The 23300-nt window shown below is 37.3% G+C and overlaps 1 protein-coding gene across 1 annotated transcript in view; it reads left to right on the top strand.

Annotated features, from left to right (window-relative positions):
• Positions 1–23018, top strand: part of OPRM1 (opioid receptor mu 1) — a 40795-nt gene extending 17777 nt beyond the window's left edge. The window contains exons 2-3 of the mRNA XM_015073668.3: positions 21171–21523; positions 22256–23018. Coding sequence (XP_014929154.2) covers positions 21171–21523; positions 22256–22821 — 919 coding nt within the window. The 3' untranslated portion in view covers positions 22822–23018. The remainder of the gene's footprint in view (positions 1–21170; positions 21524–22255) is intronic.
• The last annotated feature ends 282 nt before the right edge of the window (positions 23019–23300 follow it).

The following is a 23300-nucleotide window of genomic DNA, read 5'->3' as shown; positions in this document are numbered from 1 at the left end:
GAGCAGTGCAACTTACTTGGTTCCTTATTGATAAGTCTTTCCATACTGTCCACTGAATAAATTCAGTGGGTAAAAAAGATGCAAACCAATTATGGGGGAGAAGGGAAATAGCTATTTTGTTACTTAAATGTTTCACATTTAAGTTGAGGTTACTTAACTCAGGTCAGGGCATCTGAAGCAAAATTTAAGTCTAAATGCTGACTGCACGTGATGAAACCCTTTTTAGCCAGCAGCATTGTTTATTAACTTATAATACTGGTGTTCTCAAACACTAGCTTTGGAAATTTAGTCATTTAGATTCCATCTCTGAGAAGACTCCTAGCTTCTTTTATGAGTCTGTGTCACTCACTAATCATAGTAAAATTGGTCAGAAAGGTGGAGCTCTTCATAATGGATGCCTTAATGATGATACAGTGAGTCTGTGTGTCTATCTTTTCTAACACCTTCATGATGGATTTTTTTTCAGAACTTGCAAAGCAATGTCCATAAGCGTCCTAAGGATAGTAAATGGTATAAATAAGCAACCACAGGGTAGGAAATAACATCCATGGGGCTTAGTGTCTTCCAGAATGAAGATCATTCTAAGTACAAAAGCTGTGGAAAACAAGATCAATGAAAGGGAAGGTCTTCTTTGTTTCTGAACATTTTCCCACTGAAACAGTGGGTTCAGTGCCAACGAGAGGTTGAGCATTTTCTGGGGGAGTATTAAATGTTAATTGAAAAATTCTGCCAGCAGTATGACCTGAACATCAGAAACTGATTGTGCCTGCCAAGAAGAACAGGGGAAATTATTACAGACATTATAATTTCATACTTATTCAGCCCCCATTGGCTATGAAAAGGCAACCACATGAGTTGAATGAAATTAAGAATAGTGTGCTTCTGATGCTGCTGGTGATCCAAGGCCAAAGAAATAAGAGGTCCTATTAAAATCAGACAGTGTAAATTGAGATCCTGCAGTCTGTTCTTCTGAGAACAACAACAACAACAAAAAAGCTTATTTAACTTCTTTGCAAAATAAACGATACACATATCTAAATAATAAAGATTATACCTTACAATTTTAAAGGACTTTAAATTTTTCATTACACTGAGTAATTTGAGTTTCAAAAAATTTTTGTGATCATAGACAGGGAAAAAATTGTTAACTCGACTAATATTGAAGAGGATGAAACTGAGGCTCTGAGCATTTATTTGCTATGCTTATTGGCCACTCACCATGTACAAAGCACTCCCCTTGGGGGTTGTAGATATACCAGTGAGAAAACTGATACAGTGTTCCCTGTCCCCAAGTGTACAGTCTGGTGGAGAAGAAAATCAAATGATTTAGCCAGTTGATAAATGCCTAAGATAGGACCATAACAACTAACCTATGATCTTTAACCACACTATCAGGCAAACACTATTCCCAAGCTTTTTAACAATCAATCAGTATAGTTTTTCTTTCTCTATCACCAATCCCAGCAATGGGATAACTCCTGATTTAAGTGTTTATTCACTTTCCAAATTTTTTAAAGGTATTATTTATGTCTCAGAGACAAGAGAGAGAAAAGTGAGTGGACAGGGCCCCGGTTAATTTAATAAAACAATGAAAGAGAATCTTATCAACCATAATTTACAACTTTCTCAAAGCAGTTATTATAAACATTTTACAAATAATAAGGATATTACAGCAGAATAGTAGAGTCCTGAATGAATGGGATATAGGGGAAGAAAAATCTCAAGAATCATTGCTAAGAGATTCATTAGTGTCACTATACTGTAACCATGGCCATCTTCTTCTGAACATTTTGTAACATGCACACGCACAGGTGACAGAAAACTCAAGCTGGAAGTCAGACAGGAAACTTGTATTCTTTAAAATTACTATCCTTTGTGTGGAATTTAGGATATAAATATCAAAGGAAAAATTGATACCATCTTTTGAAAAGATTATTTCTCTGAACATAAGAGATGTTTCCTGCATACAAATAAATATGTCACATTTCCACAAAAGACATTGTTCCATGAGTCAATGCCACAAAGCGTATATTAAAACACATAAACCACACCAACGTTCATTTCCACAAGAGTATTATTTTCTCAACAATTTAGAAACTCAAAATAATAGTACATGAACAAATGAAGTAGCATGCCCATCTACACAGACTTGCTTTAATTGCCTTTTAAAATACATTTTATATAAAGTTGTAGGTCTTCTGCACTATCAAATTAATTCTAGTACAGTGACAGAAACCATGCTTTGGTGTGGCTGAGATGTTTTGTTCACACAGTTGTTTGAAGTTAAACTGATGTAAAATATAATATAGCAGTCAGCATTCTAATTAAAATAGATGATGTTATGGAACTTAACAAACCAAAACATTTTGTGGAGAGATAATTGGTCAAAGAAAATAGTTGTGTTTTTTAGAACAATCATTGGTCAGGATGCATCTTTAGCACACTTGAAAAAATGTTACAAACATTATTAGTATAAGCAAAACAAAAGTAACACTTTTATAAATATTAACATTTACCAGGGTCTTTTGGAGAATAGTGTCAGCCTCATTAAATTTGAAGCCCATGAGAAGCATAGCCATCATTTTAGCTAACATTTGTTGAAAGTTAATACGTGTTAGACTCCACGTAAAAATCCTTAAATAAACCGGGTTTTTTTTTAATTTCATCATTACACAAACCATCTGAGGAAGGTACTAGTTATATTCCAAGTTTTACAGAAGAGAAAAATAGAACTCAGAAAATTTAAGTAATAAGCCCAATTTGTCCAACTAAAAATTAGAGAGCTAAGATTTGAATCAAGATCTATGTAACCCTGAAACTTAACTTTCAAAACTGTTATGTGTAATTGCATCAAAGCAAGATTTTCAAGCCAGTTTGCAAGGCTTCGATCTTCTCTTCTATAGCATACTTCTAAGAATATTCTCTAATTGACAATCTGTTCATGACTTTTCCTTTCTTGATTGGCTATACTCCCACTGAAATGAAAATGAATTAAACAGAACACTTGTCTCCTTATAGGTCTAAATCTGGAGTTTTTCCTTAAATTGGACTGTGACATTTTGAACTGAACTTATGTCTTTGAACTAATGGGATCTAGGTCTCTATCTTTCAGCTGAAAGGTAGACTGATTGGTTCTGATTAATAGGATCCATTAATTATTTGTGAAACTGTTAATTACAAAAGCTCAGCCATCATCTAAAAGTGCACTCATATAGGGGATCGATCCCCAATAGCATAACTTGATCTGCTTACAAGTGGATGCTAATACTTCATATCTGATGAATACAACACACTGATCAGGGGAAGGTTTGTATGCCAGGCTCAGTGCTGACAGCTATAGGTCAAGCTTGGTTTTGGATCTATTATCTAGCCAAGCACCATGCCATTTTCAGATTTCCATTTACATCAGCAATCCCTTTCTACATTTTTGGAAAAAGGAAGTTTCCAATTTGGAGAAGGTAAGCTCCTTGAGGATGTGACTGTATACTTTTTTTTCCACTCTTTTATCTTGAAACCAAAAGAGTAAGAAACAGTCATAGGACATAGGACATTGCTGAAATGTTTCAGTCCACTTATTTGATTATACTGTATATTAATGCTAGATTCATTTCAGCCCTCTGTGTTTAAATGTCCTGATTCTGGTTTGTGAAAATTATAACTTTTGTATCATTGCTCCTATGAGAGTTAATGGTTGGTATAGACTTAGAATTCCTAAAAGTAAAATTCTTATAAATATCATTGCCATTGTTTAATTTGGGAGCAAAGATATTTTCTAAGGTTATTTTCCACATTCAAGAAGAGAACCTGAGTCCATGGAATCTGCTTTTTCCTTCTTCCAACTCACTGTCCCAAGGAATCCAAATGGGATATGGGCTAGAAGGAGGTAATAATGAATGAGAAACATTGAATCTGGGAGAATTAACTCTAGAAGAATCTGAGAAGAACCCATCTGGAAGAAAAGATAAGCTTTTATTCAGGATTTTGCTAAAAATTCACCTAATTAAATTCAAAGAAAAACATCTTATACCATGCCCTTATCTCCCTGGTGAGCAAAACACCAGATGGAAGGCAAGTTAGCTGGAATTACTGCCAATGAAAGTAGCAAGATATGTCAGTGTTACTCCAGAGAGCCTAAATAAAGTAAACAGAAACCTTCCCTTGTCACTCATGACTCTTACCTGTGACACTTGTTTTGCTTCTCAAATGGCTTATGGAGCCACTTATGAAACATATGGAACTATATGGTCAACTGATCTTTGACAAAGCAGGAAAGAATATTCAATGGAAATAAACAGTCTCTTCAACAAATAGTGTTGGGAAAACTGGACAACAACATACAAAAGAATGAAAACTGGACCAATTTCTTATACCATATACAAAAGTAAATTCAAAATGGATGAAAGACCTAATGTAATACAGGAAACCATCAAAATCCAAATGAGAAAGCAGGCAGCAACCTCTTTGACATCAGTCACAGAAACTTCTTACTAGATATGTCTCCAGAGACAAGGGAAACAAAAGCAGAAATAAACTATTGGGACTTCATCAAGATAAAAAGCTTCTGCACAGCAAAGGAAACAATCAACAACACTAAAAGGCAACCTTTGGAATGGAAAATGATATTTGCAAATGACATATAAGATAAAGGGTTAGTATCTAAAATCTATAAAGAACTTATCAAGCTCAACACCCCAAAAAAAAAACAAACAACCCAGTTAAGACCTGAATGGACATTTTTCCAAAGAAGACATGCAGATGGCTAACAGACACATAAAAAGATGCTCAACATCACTCATCATCAGAGAAATATGAATCAAAACTACAATGAGATATCACCTCACACCTGTCAGAGTGACTAAAATTAACATATCAGGAAACAGATGTTGGGTAGGATGGGGAGAAAGGGGAATACTCTGACACTGTTGGTGCGAATGCAAACTGGGGCAGCCGCTCTGGAAAACAGTATGGAGGTTCCTCAAAAAGTTAAAGAGTAAAACTACCCTAAGACCCAACAATTGCACTACTAGGTATTTATCCAAAGGATACAAAAACACAGATTCCAAGGGGCACTTGCACCCCAATGTTTACAGGAGCACTATCAACAATAGCCAAATTATGGAAGGAACCCAAATGTCCATCAGCTGAAGAATGGATAAAGAAGATGTAGTATATATTTACAATGGAATATTACTCAGCCACCAACAAGAATGAAATCCTGCCATTTGCAACAATGTGGATGCAGCTAGAGTGTATTATGTTAAGTGAAATCAGTCAGTCAGAGAAAGACAAATATCATATGATTTAACTTATATGTGGAATTTAAGAAACAAAACAGACGAACATAGGGGGAGAAAAAGAGAGGTAAAACATAAAACAGAGTCTTAGCTATAGAGAACAAACCAAGGATTGCTGGAGGGGAAATTGGTGGGGGATAGGTTAAATGGGTGATGGGGATTAAGGAGCGCACTTGTTATGATCAGGCTTGAGTGTTGTATATAAGTGATGAATCACAAAATTCTACTACTAAAAATAATATTATTCTATATGTTAACTAACTGGAATTTAAATAAAACTTAAAATAAAAAATACATATACAAAAAAATTAAAATGCCTTTATTCTAAAAAAGAAAAAATAAATATATTCTATGACAATTATGCTTATAATTCTTCAGATGTTCTTTTCCATAATATAAAGTCTCATGTAACTCTTCTCCTAAGATATAAGAAATGTGAAGTGTTTAACTTTGATCACAAAGTTAGAGTATTAAATACAACAAAATATTATCAGAGTTTGTCTCTACATGTTAAGCTTACGATGTTTTGTATTTTACTTTTCATATATTCTCCAGGTTTTTTACAATGGATATGCAATGGTATAATGAAGAAAAACACAATAATATGAAAATAAAAGAGGAAAAATTTTTAATGTAATAGATGATCTTGAAAAGCAATAAAATATTCATCAGATGCCTTTTTCACTAAAATATAAGTTGAGACATGTTTGAAGTTCTCCCATTAAAAATACAGTTACATACATTAATTTGTGACTAAAAATGTTGATAGTGCCAAATAAGTCTATTCCAAGTTGGAAGACAACTCCATGTCGACTTAACAACTCTTTTCACACCATAAGACGAAAATTTCAAATTTTAAAGACTAATGGGACTTTTTTGCTTTGCCAAATTACTGGTTTATTCATGAATCATTTTTTTTCCTACTAACAAGTGCTATTGAATTCCCCACAGGGGAAAGAAATACCTTCCAAAAAATCTCTCTGCATGAAAATACTTAGAAAAAAAATCTCAATAAACTGCCTTCTTTTTCTTAGAAAAATCCCAGGTCAGCATGATCACTAAGTTATAAAAAATTTATAATGCTTGGATGGAAAACAGTCATCATAAATACACTACTTTACATAAGTGAAGATTGAGAGGAACTAATTGTATTAACTTTATTTCTCCTTCAATTGGTCTTGAAAGATTTTGGACAGCTACTGTCACTGGAATTAATTGAATGCCAAAATATTTAGATATTAGCAGGTTCTATGACACATTAAAAGAGATAGGCAGGGAATGCTCATCAACAGTTTTGACAAACGGAATTTGAAATTAGGTCTTCGTGTATCTTAATTAAATCTCTCAATTGCAAAACTCAGGAGTGGGGCACCTGGGTGCTCTGTCAGGTAAGCAGCCGACTCTTGAGCTCAGTTCAGGTCTTGATCTCAGGGTCATGAGTTCAAGCCCCAATTTGGGTTCCACACTGGGCATGAAGCCTAAAAAAAAAACCCCCACTCAGGAGCAATGAGAACATTCCTATTTCAACTCCCTACATGATAAATGATTCTTTCCAACATGCTAGACTATTGTTAAACACTGGTAACGTTTATTTCTATAGGATGCACACACAAAACCACACACAAAACATCTAAATTATATAGACATTTTGCTTGCATAGCAACAAAACACCCAGGTATCTCAAATGTACAGTGCTAAGCGTGTCTGTCTTTGACACTGCTCCAAACCTTTTCAAAGTTCTCTTTGAAACAGGGACAGGGGCTCCTAGGTGGCTCAGTCAGTTGAGCATCTGACTCTTGATTTTAGCTCAGGTCGTGATCCCAGGGTCATGGGATTGAGCCCCAATTCAGGCTTCACACTGAATATGGAGTCTTCTGAGGATTCTCTCTCTCTCCTTCTGCCCCTCTCCCCCACTTGCTCTCAGTCTCTCTCTCAAATAAAAAAAAATAAATTTAATAAAATGGGGACAATAACCATAGTTGTTTCAGCTATCAGTAGGATTTTTGTGAGCATCAGTTTACACAAATGTATGCAGAAACCTTATTGCACTTTATAAAAGTATTTATTATATAGATAGCTTGTATTGCATGGTGTGTGTTATAGCAGTGCCACGTGATAGTGAAGAATATAAACTGTAACAGATGTGGATTTACATCCTGCTTCTGTCACTGTCATTCTTCAGTGGGTTATTTAATCTCCATGAAGCTCTTTTCGATGATCTACCAAAGAAAATGGATATGCCATCCATAAGCCTGTTACAAAGATTGAGTTAGAAAATCCAAGTAAACTGCTCCTGGTAGTGCCCCCTTATCTTCAGTTTCACTTTCCAGAGTTTTGGTTACCAGTCTCTTAACGGAAAACGACCCTTCTGGTGAAAATAACATCAGAAGGTCAATAGGCTAATGCTACATCACAATGTCTGTCATCATTCATCTCACGTCGCCTTATCACAGGGACATTTTATTATCTCATATCATCACAAGAAGGAGGGAGAGCACAGTACAATAGAAAATATTGATGTTTATGGAGACCACACTCACATAACTTTTATTAAAGTATATTGTTATAATTGCTCTATTTTATTATTAGCTACTGTTAATCTCTTATTGTGCCTAATTTAGAAACTAAACCTTATCATAGGTATGTATGTATAAGAAAAATCAGTATACACAGGGTTTGGTATCATCTATGGTTTCAGGCATCCTTGGGGACGTATCTCTTGAAGATAAGGGGACTACTATATAGCAATGCCCAACATAAAAGATTCAATAAATATTGGCTAGGGTTAAAATAATTTAAAATAGCACCCATTACCATCATCATTTAATGTGTTCTCATAGTAATTTTTAGAAGTAATGTAATCACCTCTTTACAATTGTAAAAATTGAAATTCAACCACTTGGCCAAGATCACAAGACACAGTACTCAGACCTGCGTATCCTAATTCTAAACCATATCTTCCTACTAGGCTATGCAGGACTGTTTTACTCTTATCTTGATCACGAAGGTAAATTGGGAGGAAATTTAAAAAATCAAGGTAGTTTTGGTTATTCACTGCTCTGTGGGTTCATAACACTTTAACAGGACTGGCCTTGCTCCTCAAAGTCAACAGTTTCAATGACTTGAGAATTGCCAGGAATGTTCCTACCTTAAAAGGTAAGATTTTTGGTTACTTAATCTCCCAACACTTAACATTTTAATTCAGGAAATACTGGATTTTAAAATCTAAAATATCTCTAGAAGATATTGTAAAGGAACACTATAAATATAAAACATAGGGCTGTAATCGAACAAGAAGGTTTTTTGCTTCAATGACTCCTAGACCTAAGGAACACTACTTGAAGGAATGGAATGCATTATAGGTGAACGAGTTACCAAGGGCCTGGTGAGGAGCCAGCCAATGGCTCAATGCATGGTCGTGGGCTCTGAAAGAAGGGAACAGCCCTGAAAAAAGGTGAACCCCCAGTAGCATCTGCTACAGGCAGACAATGAGTGAATACATTTGCCACGATTCCAGTGGTGCAGGCAGCTGTTGTGGCTGCAATGCCCTCTAAGTGGCCTGTGCCCATCTGTGGACATCACTGGAAAATTCCTAATGCTCCTTCCAATTGCTGATTGCTGTTGGCCCGCTGGTGCTGGTACAATCTCCTGAGCCAAGTACGCTCTACTATCAATGCTCACCAGCTGATAGCCACAGGGAATACACCTGGAGCCAAAGACAATTAAACTTATTAAGCTCGCTGCAATGAGAACACCACAGGAATTTTAGTGTCTGGTGATTTAGGATAGGCTTCAAGGAAGCAGAGGTCTATTTGCATAGGGTGCTATCTCAAAGCAAGAGTAATTTGATGCGTGAGCATCAGTGATTTTTTATCTAGGACACAGAATTCACAAAGTAGGGCTGGAGTCATCACTGAATAAGAGGCAGCCATCACTTAATGTTAACCAGGAGAGGGAAATGTTTAGCATTTTTATGGCTGTGGGTGATTTGGATTTTATCTCTGTTCAGGCGTAGTTGTAGAGTGGATTGTTTTTATCTTGTTGCATCACAGCCATGAAGAGTTCTCCTATGTTGATATTCTATAGAGCTATGTTCCACAAAAAAATACCACAGCCTGGCTGTCAGCAACTTGGCTAACTCCCTGAAAGCTCCCTGGGGCTTTTTCCCTTAGATTCCTCAGCCTCACTACCATTAGGCACCACCCCCTGCTCTCCTCTGGCAATAGGGGAAGGATAAAAATGGGGATCAATACGGCGTGGTAAGAGCACATAGGAGGAGAAGATATGATTTGTTTCTGTTGGGGATGATGAGAATCCCTTAAGAATACGAGATGAACAGGATTGTCATATTTAAAGAGATATATAGATGTGGGCATTTGGGTCAGGAGAATTCATCACGTTGCTTGGGCGAGCAGACAGTAGGGTAGACAAAGAGCATGGTCTCTGGACTCCAGAAGCTTACAGACCAAGAAACAACACAGCTAATTCTAGTATAATCACCACACATGTTACACAGCACTAAGATTTCATGCACGAGCATGCGCAAGGTTGAAATGTACTCTCAAATTCATTAATAGCACGAGATTTCCCTTTATTGACTACTCAAATACTTGTTGAGAGTAAATATTATACAATGTTTCATTTCCAGATTTGAGAACAAGCACAGCACTCCACTCTCATCCCCCAAACTCTAGACCAACTTTCAGAAATTATTTTTTAACTAACATAATTTTGAGCAATAAATCAATGAATAGCCAGATATAAATCTGTGAAAATTAGAGAGGAGTTCTTGATAGGCCATGTGGATGTTTAAAGGGACCCATTAAATGCCATGCCTACTTTCCATGAGAATGTTTGAGCCGACCGAGAGAGAAGATGTCATGATTCCGTGAATGGAGAAAATACATCAGCATGTTTAGGATAGTACTTTGCTGGTAGGTATGCCTTAGATATGTAGTATTAACTGTTTCCTAATTCTAACCCCAGAATGAAATACACTAACCCACCTATTTGTAGTCCTGGACCACCAGTGACCTCCCTATAAGGAAATCAACCTCTTTAATATTTAGAATGTGAAGTAGCTGGATATGACATGAACAGGAATGCCAACTTTTAACTTCTCTTAGGTGTGTGTGTGTGTGTGTGTGTGTGTGCACGCACACACACATGCATGTTTTTCACAAAGGCCTCTTTTACTGTATTTCAGACACTATTAAAAATTGTCTCTGAAATTCCCTTTCAATAGTTTAAAAATGTTTTTTAGAATGTATTATTATTATTATTTAATTATCATTATTTTTAGAGAGAGAGTGTGAGCCAGAGAGGGGCAGAGAAAGAGAGAGAGAGAATCCTAAGCAGACTCCATGCTCAGCACAGAGCCTGATGTGGGGCTCAATCCCACACCTTGGTATCATGACCTGAGCTGAAATCAAGAGTTGAATGCTCAACCAACTGAGCCATCCGGGCACCCCAGAATGTATTTTTAAATTAAAGAAAACAATGATGCATCTTAATGTAAAAATAAATAATACAGGGAAGTACAAAGAAGAAAATAAAAAATAAATTGGAACCCAACTTCCTGGAGATAGCATTTTGGCCGATATCCTTCCAAACAGCTCATACATGAGAAGAGTGCTACATTCTTGTTATTGCACTAAGCAATTTATGAAATTTAAAAGAAATTGGCATCTTTCATCACCAGGATGAAATTATGTTCAGGGATTTCTTTGACAAAGATTAAGTGTATTTTTTTAAGTAACCAAATAAAATAAGCATTTTTGATTGCCTACTGTGGGCTGGAGGGAAGAGTACCAAGACTCAAACTCTGACTCTGAGGGACTTTTTGTTTGTTAAGGGGGAAGGAACACAGAGTAGTAAACAGACATGGGGTCATCCCAGTTCTGTCCCTCACTGGTTTTACAACCTTGTGTTAGCCTGCTTATCACTGAGCCTTAGTTTGCTCATCTGCAAAAAGGGAAAGATAAAGTGCCTGTTCCATCATGAAGGACAGAGTTTGAATTGGACTCACTGGTGATAATTCACTGTAGCTCGATTTTAGCCTCAGTTTTCCTAGTCACACCCTAGAGCTATTCTCTATCAAGAACTGTGAAATCTCCCCTTTAAGGACCCCCTACTCCTTTCAGACTAATAATACCTCCTCATTCTCTAGACCCTGAATCTGGTGCTCCCTCAAAACTGACCATCCCCATCCATCATTCTAACCACTTGTTTTGCAAACTACAAATCTCAAATGAGCACCCAACACCGCCAACCAAAAGTTTCTTTGCTGAATTTGCTCTCCTGCTCTCCTCCCTGGCAGATCCCCCACCTTCCTTGCTCCATCACCTTAATTCATTGATGCCCAGACTTTTACTTCGTTCACTCATTTAACAAATATTTATTGTGTGCCTACATGGTAGAATTGAAGGCAGTGAACATGGATTGTTTTTTTTCCAGCAGCTTTGCTGAAACAAAAAACAGAAATGGACACCAGGAAATGAAAAATGAGGTCAATAGAAGGATTTCACTGGAAAAAATATAAGCAAGCAAAAAAGGTCTTCAATGAGTCTGCAGACCTTTTCTGTATCTGTCCCCCTACTTTTAGTCTTGCTGTTAGTAATAATCAAGAAGAGACCATGTGTGCTATGAGTCCCATCTCCTTTCAGTTTCTCAAGGACATTGCTGCCACCAGTGCCCTCTATTTCCTCTGATTCATCAGATTCCCAATGCTAGTGTTTCTATCAGCGCACACACGCTCACTGATATATACCAGATATATGATATATACCAGATCAAGGTTTTAAAAAAAACCTTTCTTGGGGCACCTGGGTGGCTCAGTCGGTTAAGCGTCTGACTTCAGCTCAGGTCATGATCTCACAGTTCATGAGTTCGAGCCCCACATCAGGCTCTGTGTTGAAAGTCCAGAGCCTGGAACTTGCTTCAGATTCTGTGTCTCCCTCTCTTTCTGCCCCTTCCCTGCTCACACTCTCTCAACAATAAATAAATGTTTAAAACAAAATTTTTTAAGTAAAAATTAAAAAACCCTTTCTTGACTCACATTCCCTCTGTTCTGCATAGCACAACATCTCAAAAGCATTCTATACGCTCCTTCCCCCTTGCTCCCCTTTGCTTTTTAACTCTTAACTAAATATCTCCCAACCCCACCACTCCACAGCACTGGTCAAGACTGTTAATAATGTGTATTTTGCTAAAGCCCATAAACATATCCCTGTCCTCATCTTACTTAATCTCTGCAGCATTCCATGACTTTGACCACTACAGACTTCATGACACTCTTTATTTTCTTGGTTTCCTAACCCCAGTTCTGGGTTTCTTCTCTAAACTGGGGCTATTCAAGGGCACCTGGGTGGCTCAGTTGGTTAAGTGTCCAACTTCAGCTCAGGTCATGATCTCACAGTCCATGAGTTCAAGCCCTGTATCGGGCTCTGTGCTGACAGCTCAGAGCCTGGAGCCTGCTTCAGATTCTGTGTCTCCCTCTCTCTCTGCCCCTCCTCTGCTCATGCTTTGTCTCTGTCTCAAAAATAAATGAAAACGTTAAAAAAAAAATATTTAAACTGTGGCTATTCATTACCTGCCATCTTTATTAGGACTTTAACCTGGGCCCTTTTTTCTTCCCTATATGGACTTTCTTCTTAAGCTTTATATATTATATATTATATACCTTAGTAATTAAGTCTTATTGATCCTTCTTCCCAATTATCTCAATTCACCATTTGTTACATCTTTTTAAATGATGTTACTAATTATTTTGCTGTTGTTGATTGTGGTGATGGTGGTGGTAGTGGTGGTTAGGGGGTAAGAAAGAATAAATGCTTTGGGGGATATATTGCATTTGAGAAGCCAATAGCAGGTGGAGATGTCCAAAAGAGAGCTGCAAAGGCAGTCATAGAACTTGAGAGAGAGGTTGTGGATCAGCTAGGATTATGAGAAAGTAAAGCAAAAAACATGAACTCAGCTCTTCTTTTAAAAATATGATTCTGCTACAACATTCAATATAATGAGAAAATGTCTCAAGATTTCCAAGATGTTCCCAGCATGGCCATTTTTGAAAGGAAGATTAAGAAGCTTTGCATACCTACCATATTTTAGCTAGATAGTGAGTCAAATATTGCTGGGGCAAACTACTTTGCAATGTTATCAGCAATGCACTCCCAGAAATGTACATGACCCACATCACAGTACAGAAAGCACATTATAATTTTAGGTGGAGCCTAAAGAAATGGAGGGGAAAAAAATCTCAAAATTTGTACATCTCTCTGTTTCAGGGTCTCTTATCATAAAACAAGGTGATCAGACAGCACGGTTTTGAAAGCCCCTCTCAGTTCCTACTTATCATTACATGACCTTTTTGACCAAAGTTCTCTTTAATATGACAGTGATTTGACAAGGAAAAAAGAATATTCCCTCTTCATTTTTACTTTAAAAACTTCTGGTTCCCAAAAAATGTTTGGCTTATCTTACTACAATAAATAAAATAACCCAAGCCCTTCTTTCCATATTTAATTCCATTCAACAAGCATTTACTGGTCCCCATTTTGTGCTGAGTTCTGTGCTAAATGGACAATTTTCTCTATTTTTATTTCTTTTATCTTTTCCATTTGTGTTATCTTTCATATTTTACTTATATTGAGTGATTGTATGCGCATCAACACCAAAAGTGTAAAGGAAGACTTATATTCATTCTTTCATTAAGTACAATAGGTAATAATTTCATAGGCAGACTATGCCTCCTAAAAATTTATAATCTTTAGCGTATGCTTGAGCTTCTTCAGAAAGCAATTTTCTAATATTGATGGTGGTAGAATTGTTTTATCATATTTTGAAGTTGTATCCTTTTTTTGTTCCTTCATTATTAAATAAATGCCTAGGGATATATTATTATTTGAAGTTAGTGATAATGTACAACTCGATTATTTTTTGTGTACAAAACTGTCAGATTCTAAACTAGAAGAAATTTCTTTTTCTCTTAGAACTTCCAAATTTGAAATCTAAGATATTTCTAAGTTCTCAAAACCAGGTCTCTAAAATAAAAGTGAAACATTGTTTCTATGAACCAAAAGGCTTTACTCTGAGGTAGACATTCTCATGGTATATTTGAAGTCCGTTAGTCTATAGAGATGAGATTTTCTTGTAAACAAAAATATAAAGTTATAGACAAGAATATTTCAACTAGCAATGGTGGTTAAACACATCAGAAGATTTAGCATAGTAATATTTTTCTATGATACATAAATATTATTTATCACAGAATATAGGTATTAAGTAGGCAAAATATATTTTTTTCATATAAGCTTTGGATGAAATAAATGCTATCCATGTCCTGAAGTAAAATTTTCAGGAATGAAATAAAGCAGTAAGTAAGCCCTTCTGAAAGGCATAATCCAAAAAAAATGATTAACCAAAGTCTCTTAGCCAGAATGGAAGCCTCTCATTTTTTTTCCCTCTAATCAGAAGCCATGTTCTCCCTCCATCGTCCACCTCAGTTCCATTTCCGAAAGGAGAATTTGAAAAGCCTTACAAAATGCATACAATAAAATAAGAGAAATAAAGATGAAAATAGGCAAAGAGGAAACCAAAAGAGAATGCAGTGATGAGACCATCAGTAAAGTTGATAAGATAGAAAGGTATGCGATTTTAATGTCATTAGGATTCTACGCAATTATTAATAGGAAATGCAGATTTTACTTTGATTTTTCCAAGCCACAAATGCAAAAAAAATATATAATCACTTATTCATTTCACATTTTCTATTTAAAAGATTCATCAACTCAATCTACTTCAAGAGAGCAGATTTTTCCCTCGCTGTGTGTGAAAGATATTTTTCTCATGAATTGTCATTAATGGGAGATGGAGGAGGAATAAAGTAAGAATAAAAAGAGAGAACAAAAAACGAAGTGGGGTGTGGATAAAGAGAGAGCAACACTCAGCCAAAAAGATTCTGATTGTCCTCACATTCTGGTGACAAGGAGACGGAAAGAGCCAATTAACCTCTGGAAGGAGGTGCCTCTGTGTTTATTTCCTGTAAGCCTCTCTCTGTCTTGTCTTGTGAGTCAGACTGGCAGGCAATACTCACGTTCTTGTCCACAGGACTCAGAGGTCTGAGGTTACTACTCTCTCCTTTTTCTAGTATAAGCTTATTGGAAATTTGGTCGTTGACCACACAAAAACACTTTGAAATAAATATAAGTGAAATATTTTAAAACATTCTATAACAAAGTGAGGAAACCCCCTGTTCCCTCTTTCCCTAACCTAGTGGAGAATATAACAGAAAATAACAAATGAGTATACGGTTTCTTTCTATGTTAGTACCTAATGAGAGTATTATCATTGGCTTTGGTTTTGGTTCTTGTTTTACATCTCTCTCTCTCTCTCTCTCTCTCTCTCTCTCTCTCTCTCTCTCTCCTCCTTCCTGCCTCTCTGTCTCTCTCACACACACATGCTTGCCGGAAATATAAGAATGAAATGGACAATAAATGAGAATTTTAAGTAGGTAGTCATATGACCATTTTTGTTCATGTACGTAATAATTCATTTTCTCTATTAAAAGTGTGAATTTCTTTTTTTAAAATTTTTTAATGTTTATTTTTGAGAGAGACACAGAGTGTGAGCAGGGGAGTGGCAGAGAGAGAGAGACACAGAATCCAAAGCAGGCTCCAGGCTTTGAGCTGTCATGACAGAGCCCTATGCAGGGCTCAAATTCACAAGCTGGAGAATATGACCTGAGCCGAAGTCGGAGGCTTAACTGACGGAGCCACCCAGGTGCCCCTAAAAGTGTTAATTTCTTTTTTTAATTATTATTTATTCATTTTGAGAGACACAGACACAGCATGAGTAGGGGAGGGGCAGAGAGATAGGGAGAGGGAAGGAGGGAGGGAGGGAGGGAGAGAAGGAGAGAGAGAGAGAGAGAGAGAGAGAGAGAGAGAGAGAGAGAGAATCTCAGCAGGCTCCATGCTGCCAGCATGGCTCAAACCCACAAAGCAGTGAGATCATGACCTGAGCCAAAACCAAGAGGCAGAGGCTTAACCGACTAAGCCACCCAGGTGCTCCAAAAGCATGAATTTCTTTATGTGAGGTAGACAGAAAAGTCATGGCAGATGCTAGAGAAGTATCTTTCCAAGCACAGTGCTAGAAAGGGCTCATTGAGTCTTTACTGGGTTAGAGATCTTTCTACTTCGCTGGTATTAGCAAACGGGAAAAAGAGCGAGAAAAACTCCATTTGGTAAAAACACGAAAGGGCAGCAAATTGGCCCAAAAAGAGGTGAAGGCTCTGTTGTGAACCCCCAGAAAAGGTAGTAGAGCGATATGAAGGGTGTCATGTTAGACAGCTGACAAACTAGATTCTAAAATATGCTCTTCCTCTATTCAAGCTTCCTTGGCCATTATTTTTCTGGCTAGAGACAAGGCCATCATGATTCAATAATTAACTCTAAATAAAAGAATAACAAAAGGTTTGCAAAGCCCATTTATACAAGCAATTTATTCAGCGTGGCTTCATTTAACACCTGTTGGTCACAATCAATGGTGTTTTGGCAAGTAGTAATAGTTGCAAAAATGACATCAAGAATGGGTCTGAAGATGAATAAGTATTCTTTTATAACCACAAAGAAAGGAAGGGCATTGACAAACAAAAAGTGTGTACGAAATATGGGAGAATATTTGAGCTGCCAATGAAATGGGCTTCATAATGCCTCTTCCCCAACACAGCATCTAAATATGGGTCAAACATTGAAGGTCCTGAGAATACAGTTTCTTAAAAAAATAATAATTGCATGGTAATACATTTGGATTTTAATAAGCTACTCAATCACCTAGAACAGTTTTAAAGAAATACATACCAGGAAAGATTTAGTGGGATAATTATAAAAAAAATAAATAAAAAAAGCTTGAGCCTCTACCTAGAGAAAAAGCCCCAGTTCAGTGGGCAGAGTAAGGCTGGTCAAGGTCACGAAGGCCTATAATCCAGGTGAGACACTCCAAGGACATGCCATGTATCCCTCCAGTCGTTGCCCATTTTGTCACCAAACTCGTTCATGGCACAGTAAGAAGGAATAGGTACAAAGGATGGAAAGAGGCTTGCGTGTTAATATCCAGGAGCTCTACTCAGATCCACTCAGGTGAACCAAGCAGCAGAGATGGTCCTTCCTTCAGCTCACCTCTTTGGTAGGTTTGCAAACTCTGGTTTGTATACTCCTATAATTCATGGGGTGACTCTGATTGTTCGTGTAACTTTTCTGGGGCAACATTCATACCACTGCATCAGAGCAGAACAGAATGATCAGCTCATGTTTGCTGGACTGAAGGACCCCTTTTCTGATCAGACTGTCCCTTTAGAGTAAAGCCTTTAGAGATACATTGGAGGCAAACTGGAATTCTGAAACCTTTGGTCTTGTATAATTCTCTTACATATATTTAGGAAATTGCAAAACCCTCATTTATATTTGCTGTGACTCAAAGTGTGAGTAACTGGGGTAAGAACACTGGCTATCTTTAGAGGAAGACTCTTTGGATAAATTGAGAAAATTCAAACAGCATTGTTCCTGTAAAATGCCATTTGAAACAGCTTTTGTAGACATCCACTTTTTCTTTTGTGATGTAGGACCCTAACCTAATTTTGTTACACAAACATCTCTTTCTGGGGGAGGAACATCTTTTTAACTGAAATAAACACACATTAATAAGTACCTAGTGCTATAATGAGCCTGAAGGAAAGGTTAGAGGTATGTTGAGTCATAAAACTGACAGTAAAGAACCTGAATATTCAACATGATACACTCTTAAAGATAAGATGTGAAATGGAAGGTCGGCTGGGTGGGAAGTGACTAATGCAGCGGCGTGTGCCTTTGTATCGTGTACGTCTGGAATCAGTGATGGAGCTAGCAAGGGTTTTGTCTGCTTTGTGGGAGAAATTTCTTTTTATAAACGTCAAAAAATTTTTTTTAATTTTTTAAAATTTTTTATTTGAGAAGGACAGAGACAGCATGAGGGGGAGGGAGGGAGAGTGAGAATCCCCAGCAGGGTCCACACCCTCAGCTCAGACCCCAACACGGAGCTCAAACCCATGTGACCATGAGATCATGACCTGAGCTGAAACCAAGAGTTGGACGCTTAACCAACTGTGTCACTCAGGTGCCCCATATAAGTATCAAAAAATCTTTAAACCTCTTGAGCATCTAAGTCACTTATTCTGAAATCCTAAAAGTTGGAGTTTTGATTTTATTTGTTTGCTGTTGGAGTTTGGAGGATCTTGTCTAAATTACCTTTTTGATGTTTGCCACATTTAGAGTCCTCACTAAAATCAAATTGGTTTACTTCTTTAAGTTAAATGGCTTTCTCTACCTTTTCCTTTTGAAATCTTTTAAAGGAATAAAACTTCTAAAGCAACTCAAAAGGCCCCAAGTCTGACTCTCCTGCATTAATGCAACATCTGCGATTATAACAGACAAGATCGAGAATCAGAATTTTAGAGCTCAAAGAAACAATTCAGTCCTGTTGACCATAAGAGGTTCATGAAATCCTCCATTATAACTACAGCTTCCTGGTGCTTATTGAAAACCAAAAAAAACCTTTCCTGAACACTGAATTAAGGCCCTAAGAAATGAGTCCATAATACTCTAACCTCCAACCAACAATTATCTTGGTCTGAATTAGCTTCTTAATCATGTGACTGAAAAATGTACACAGGCTGAAGTTTAAAGAGAATGTATTGCACCAAGTAAACAAAAAGTACAAGGCTTCAGGTATAAGTTCCTGTCTTACTCTCCCAAATTCACATCCTCTGTGTTGGATCCACTTTCAAGTAGGTTCTTCCAACAACTACACACCCTACATTCTCTCAGGTTTAATTATTTTAAAATATTATATTATTTCTCCAGAAGTCCCCCCAAAATCTTATTGGCTCTGGCTGAAACATGAGACTATATCTGAACATTCACCATGGCCCCGATCACTTTACATCGTGGTGCCCTGAACTAGTAATAGAGCAAATTGCAAAGCACACAGACTAAGAGTGGAAAAGGAGTGGTTCCCCGAGTGAAACTGAGGTACTGTTCCTAAGGTTAAGGTAAATAGATGTGGAATGTCAAATACATCTGGCAATTTGACAATACATTTGCAGGATATCCTTCTACCATCAGATATAATTTATTAGTGCTGTCAATATACCTACTTATCTCTTCTAATTTCTGTGACCTTGAAGACATATAAAACTCCTAGAGTACTTACAAAGGGAAAGAAAAACCTATGTCCATGCAAAGTCCTAATGTTCATAACAGCTAATTCTCAGTATCCAAAAACGAGATGCAACTCAATTCCCACTAATAGATGAATGATAAACAAGTTTGGCATAGCCATACTATAATATCCACGTCCATACTCAATACTAATAATAATAACCATACTCAGTAATAAAAAAAGAATGCATTATTGATCCATGCAACAAAATGTGGATGCATCTCAAAATAATTGTGCAGAGCAGAAGAAGCTAAACAAAAAAAGGGTACCTACTGAATGATTCTATTTACATAAAATTCTAGAAAATGAAAACTAATCTAGAATAATGGAAAGCAGATCAAGATCAATGATTGCCTAGGGCTGGGGTTCAAGGGAAGAAACTAAGATGGAAAGATTAAGAGCTGCACAAGGAAACTTCTGAGGGTGATTGATAGGTTTATTATCTTGATCAAGAGTTGGCATTTTTTGCTGTAAAAGGCAAGATAGTAAATATTTTAGACTTTGCAGGCCATATGGTCTCTGTCACAACTACTCAACTCTGCCATTGCATTATCAAAACAGCTATAGATAAGAAGTAATTAAATGAATGGGAGTGTGTTCCAGCAAAACAGGCAGCAGCCAGACCCAGTCTGTAGGCTATAGTTCACCAATTCCTGATCTTGATTAAGATGACTGTTTCACAAGTGTGTACATATGTCAAAAGTTATCAAATTGTACACTTTAATTATATGCCATTTATTGTATGTCAATGATGCCTCAATAAAGCTATCAAAAAATAAAAAAAAAAAAACAGCTTTACCTTCCTCGTGTTGGATTGGATGAAATCCTACCTCCCCACCATGGCACAGAAATCCCTCCATGAACTGGCCTCTATATGCCCAACCTATCAGATTTATTGCCATTCATTCTCTGGTAGGATTTTATCCTTTGGCAGTGCTAAAACTCACATGCCATGCCTTTGTTTAGGTGTTCTACCTATCTAGAATGACCTACTCTTACCAACTGTAAGATTATACTTGCACATTTACAATTCCAGGATGCCTTCCTTCCTCCCTTACCTTAACCCTTCTATTCCCTTTGTTTCTTTTTTGTGCCACCATAATAGTCTTGTGTGTGTGTGTGTGTGTGTGTGTGTGTGTGTGTGTATGCACATATGTATAAACACACTTGCACTAATACACTGACATATATACATACACATTCCTGCATGATTACACTTTTCCATAATTTTAACTATATATACTGAAATTCTTCTCATAGAGTTAAAATGAATTATTCATTTTATATCCATTTCATGAGTATCAATATACTTGGATACGTGACTGAGACCTCCCTGTGTCTATTACATCTATCACAGTGCCTGGCACACGTTAAAAAAAAAGGTAATAAATCAGCAAGCAGCTATTATAACCATTTTACAGATTATAAAACTGATAGGCAAAGAAACTATGTATTTAGCTCATAGGCACATGGTTATAAATAGTATTAGTATTAGAAAGAGAGCTCGCATATCTCATCTCAAATGCTTTCCACTAATCCTTGTGATGTATTTTATTACTGGAATCTCATCTGTATTTCATGTTGGTCTTTTTCTGACTCTGCCACTGTTCCTCCTTCATCTCCTAGATACACCAAAATGAAGACTGCCACCAACATCTATATTTTCAACCTTGCTCTAGCAGATGCCTTAGCAACCAGCACCCTGCCCTTCCAGAGTGTCAATTACCTAATGGGAACATGGCCGTTTGGAACCATCCTCTGCAAGATTGTGATCTCCATCGATTACTATAATATGTTCACAAGCATCTTTACCCTCTGCACCATGAGCGTCGATCGCTACATCGCAGTCTGCCATCCCGTCAAGGCCCTGGACTTCCGTACACCCCGCAATGCCAAAATTGTCAATGTGTGCAACTGGATCCTCTCTTCAGCCATTGGTTTGCCTGTGATGTTCATGGCAACAACGAAGTACAGGCATGGTAAGTTGCAGGCCTGCGGGATGAAGGGTTTATAGACCAACATGCTGGTGAAGTCATGAGTCCAGTAGGGAGTGGTCTAACATCTTAGTCAAATTGTAATTTTAATGATTTTTTTCTAGCAAAATGCCTTTAAAGTTTTTGTAAAAGGAAGTTTTCCCTAAATTGTAAGCCCACTAAGCATTTTAAAGAGAATATAACCTATTGCTTCCTGATTTCTCTACATTTACTTCATCAAAATGATGGGAAAACAAGAAGATAGCTCTACCAAGAGTAATTAGAACTTAAACCACCCCCCCAAAAAAAACACTAAGTGGAAGCTTGTTTTAAAACTTTGAGTGGCTGTCTCCATGACAAATTTATCTTTCTAAAATGATGAGTCAACCACCCATCAAAAGGTAGAATGAAAATATCCATTGGCTGGAAACTCCTATAGACTTTGGACAGTGATTATATTTTTATGGCAACGTAGACCCATAGAGGATCTAGCTCACAGTGAAAGGTCTGCAACTATTGACTGAATTAAAGCAATCAAAATGGACAAAAAATGAGATATGTAGTGGAAAAAAAAAACTAAAAATAAACTCTCCCTGAAAATCAACAGAGAGCTGAGTTTCTCCCTCAATTGCTTTAAATCTTCCCTTATTGGCTTCTCTTCGTGGCTTTAAGTTAGCTCTGGTCAAGGCTGCAATTAGATATTGCTGCTAATTCTCCCTTATAACCATTGTTTCCTAGGTTCCATAGACTGTACACTCACCTTCTCTCACCCAACCTGGTACTGGGAAAACCTGCTGAAAATCTGTGTTTTCATCTTTGCCTTCATCATGCCAGTCCTCATCATTACAGTATGTTATGGACTGATGATCTTACGCCTCAAGAGTGTCCGTATGCTCTCTGGCTCCAAAGAAAAGGACAGGAACCTGCGAAGAATCACCAGGATGGTGCTGGTGGTTGTGGCTGTGTTCATTGTCTGCTGGACTCCCATTCACATTTACGTCATCATTAAAGCCTTGATTACAATCCCAGAAACTACATTCCAGACCGTTTCCTGGCACTTCTGCATTGCTCTAGGTTACACAAACAGCTGCCTGAACCCAGTCCTGTACGCATTTCTGGATGAAAACTTCAAACGATGCTTCAGAGAGTTCTGTATCCCAACCTCCTCCACCATTGAGCAACAAAACTCCACTCGAATTCGTCAGAACACTAGAGACCACCCCTCCACGGCCAATACAGTGGATAGGACTAACCACCAGGTATGCGGCTTCTGGAATTGGGTATACCTACTAGAGATGACATAAAAATTATAGAGTTTGTACCAATCCAGTTTTAATCCATTAGAAGTGGATTGGTAACTAAGGGATAGAGGTTCCTCCCGTGAGGACTGAGGGAGGAGAGAAGTAAATTATGGTCATTGAGACAGAGGGGTACTTCATTATGTAAACAACTCTAGGTGCTGGTATGTATTTATTTAGATACAGAGATATGCCTACCAGAAATCCATAAAGCCACTAAAAATCACTATCTTCACAGCTGTTATTTCTATGCAAAATTCATGACGTTAGCACATGGTGGAAGTGATCCTGTTCTGAAACTCTTCTCATTTCCCCCAGTGTTCTATGTTTCATGCACATCACTCCAATATCTCTGTCACTTCTCAAAAGCCAGTCCTGCTCTGGCTCTGTGGTTAAATGGGAAGAGTTATCACTTGCTGACCGTGCTGATGAGTGTCAGATGTTCCCAGCAAATCAGGGTCACAGCAAAGGAGAAAAGAGAAGGA

The sequence above is a fragment of the Acinonyx jubatus genome, chromosome B2, assembly GCF_027475565.1.
Source record: "Acinonyx jubatus isolate Ajub_Pintada_27869175 chromosome B2, VMU_Ajub_asm_v1.0, whole genome shotgun sequence".
In the NCBI taxonomy this organism is placed as follows: domain Eukaryota; kingdom Metazoa; phylum Chordata; class Mammalia; order Carnivora; family Felidae; genus Acinonyx; species Acinonyx jubatus.
The sequence above is the reverse complement of the archived record's forward strand: the minus strand, read 5'-3'. Positions and strand labels throughout refer to the sequence as shown.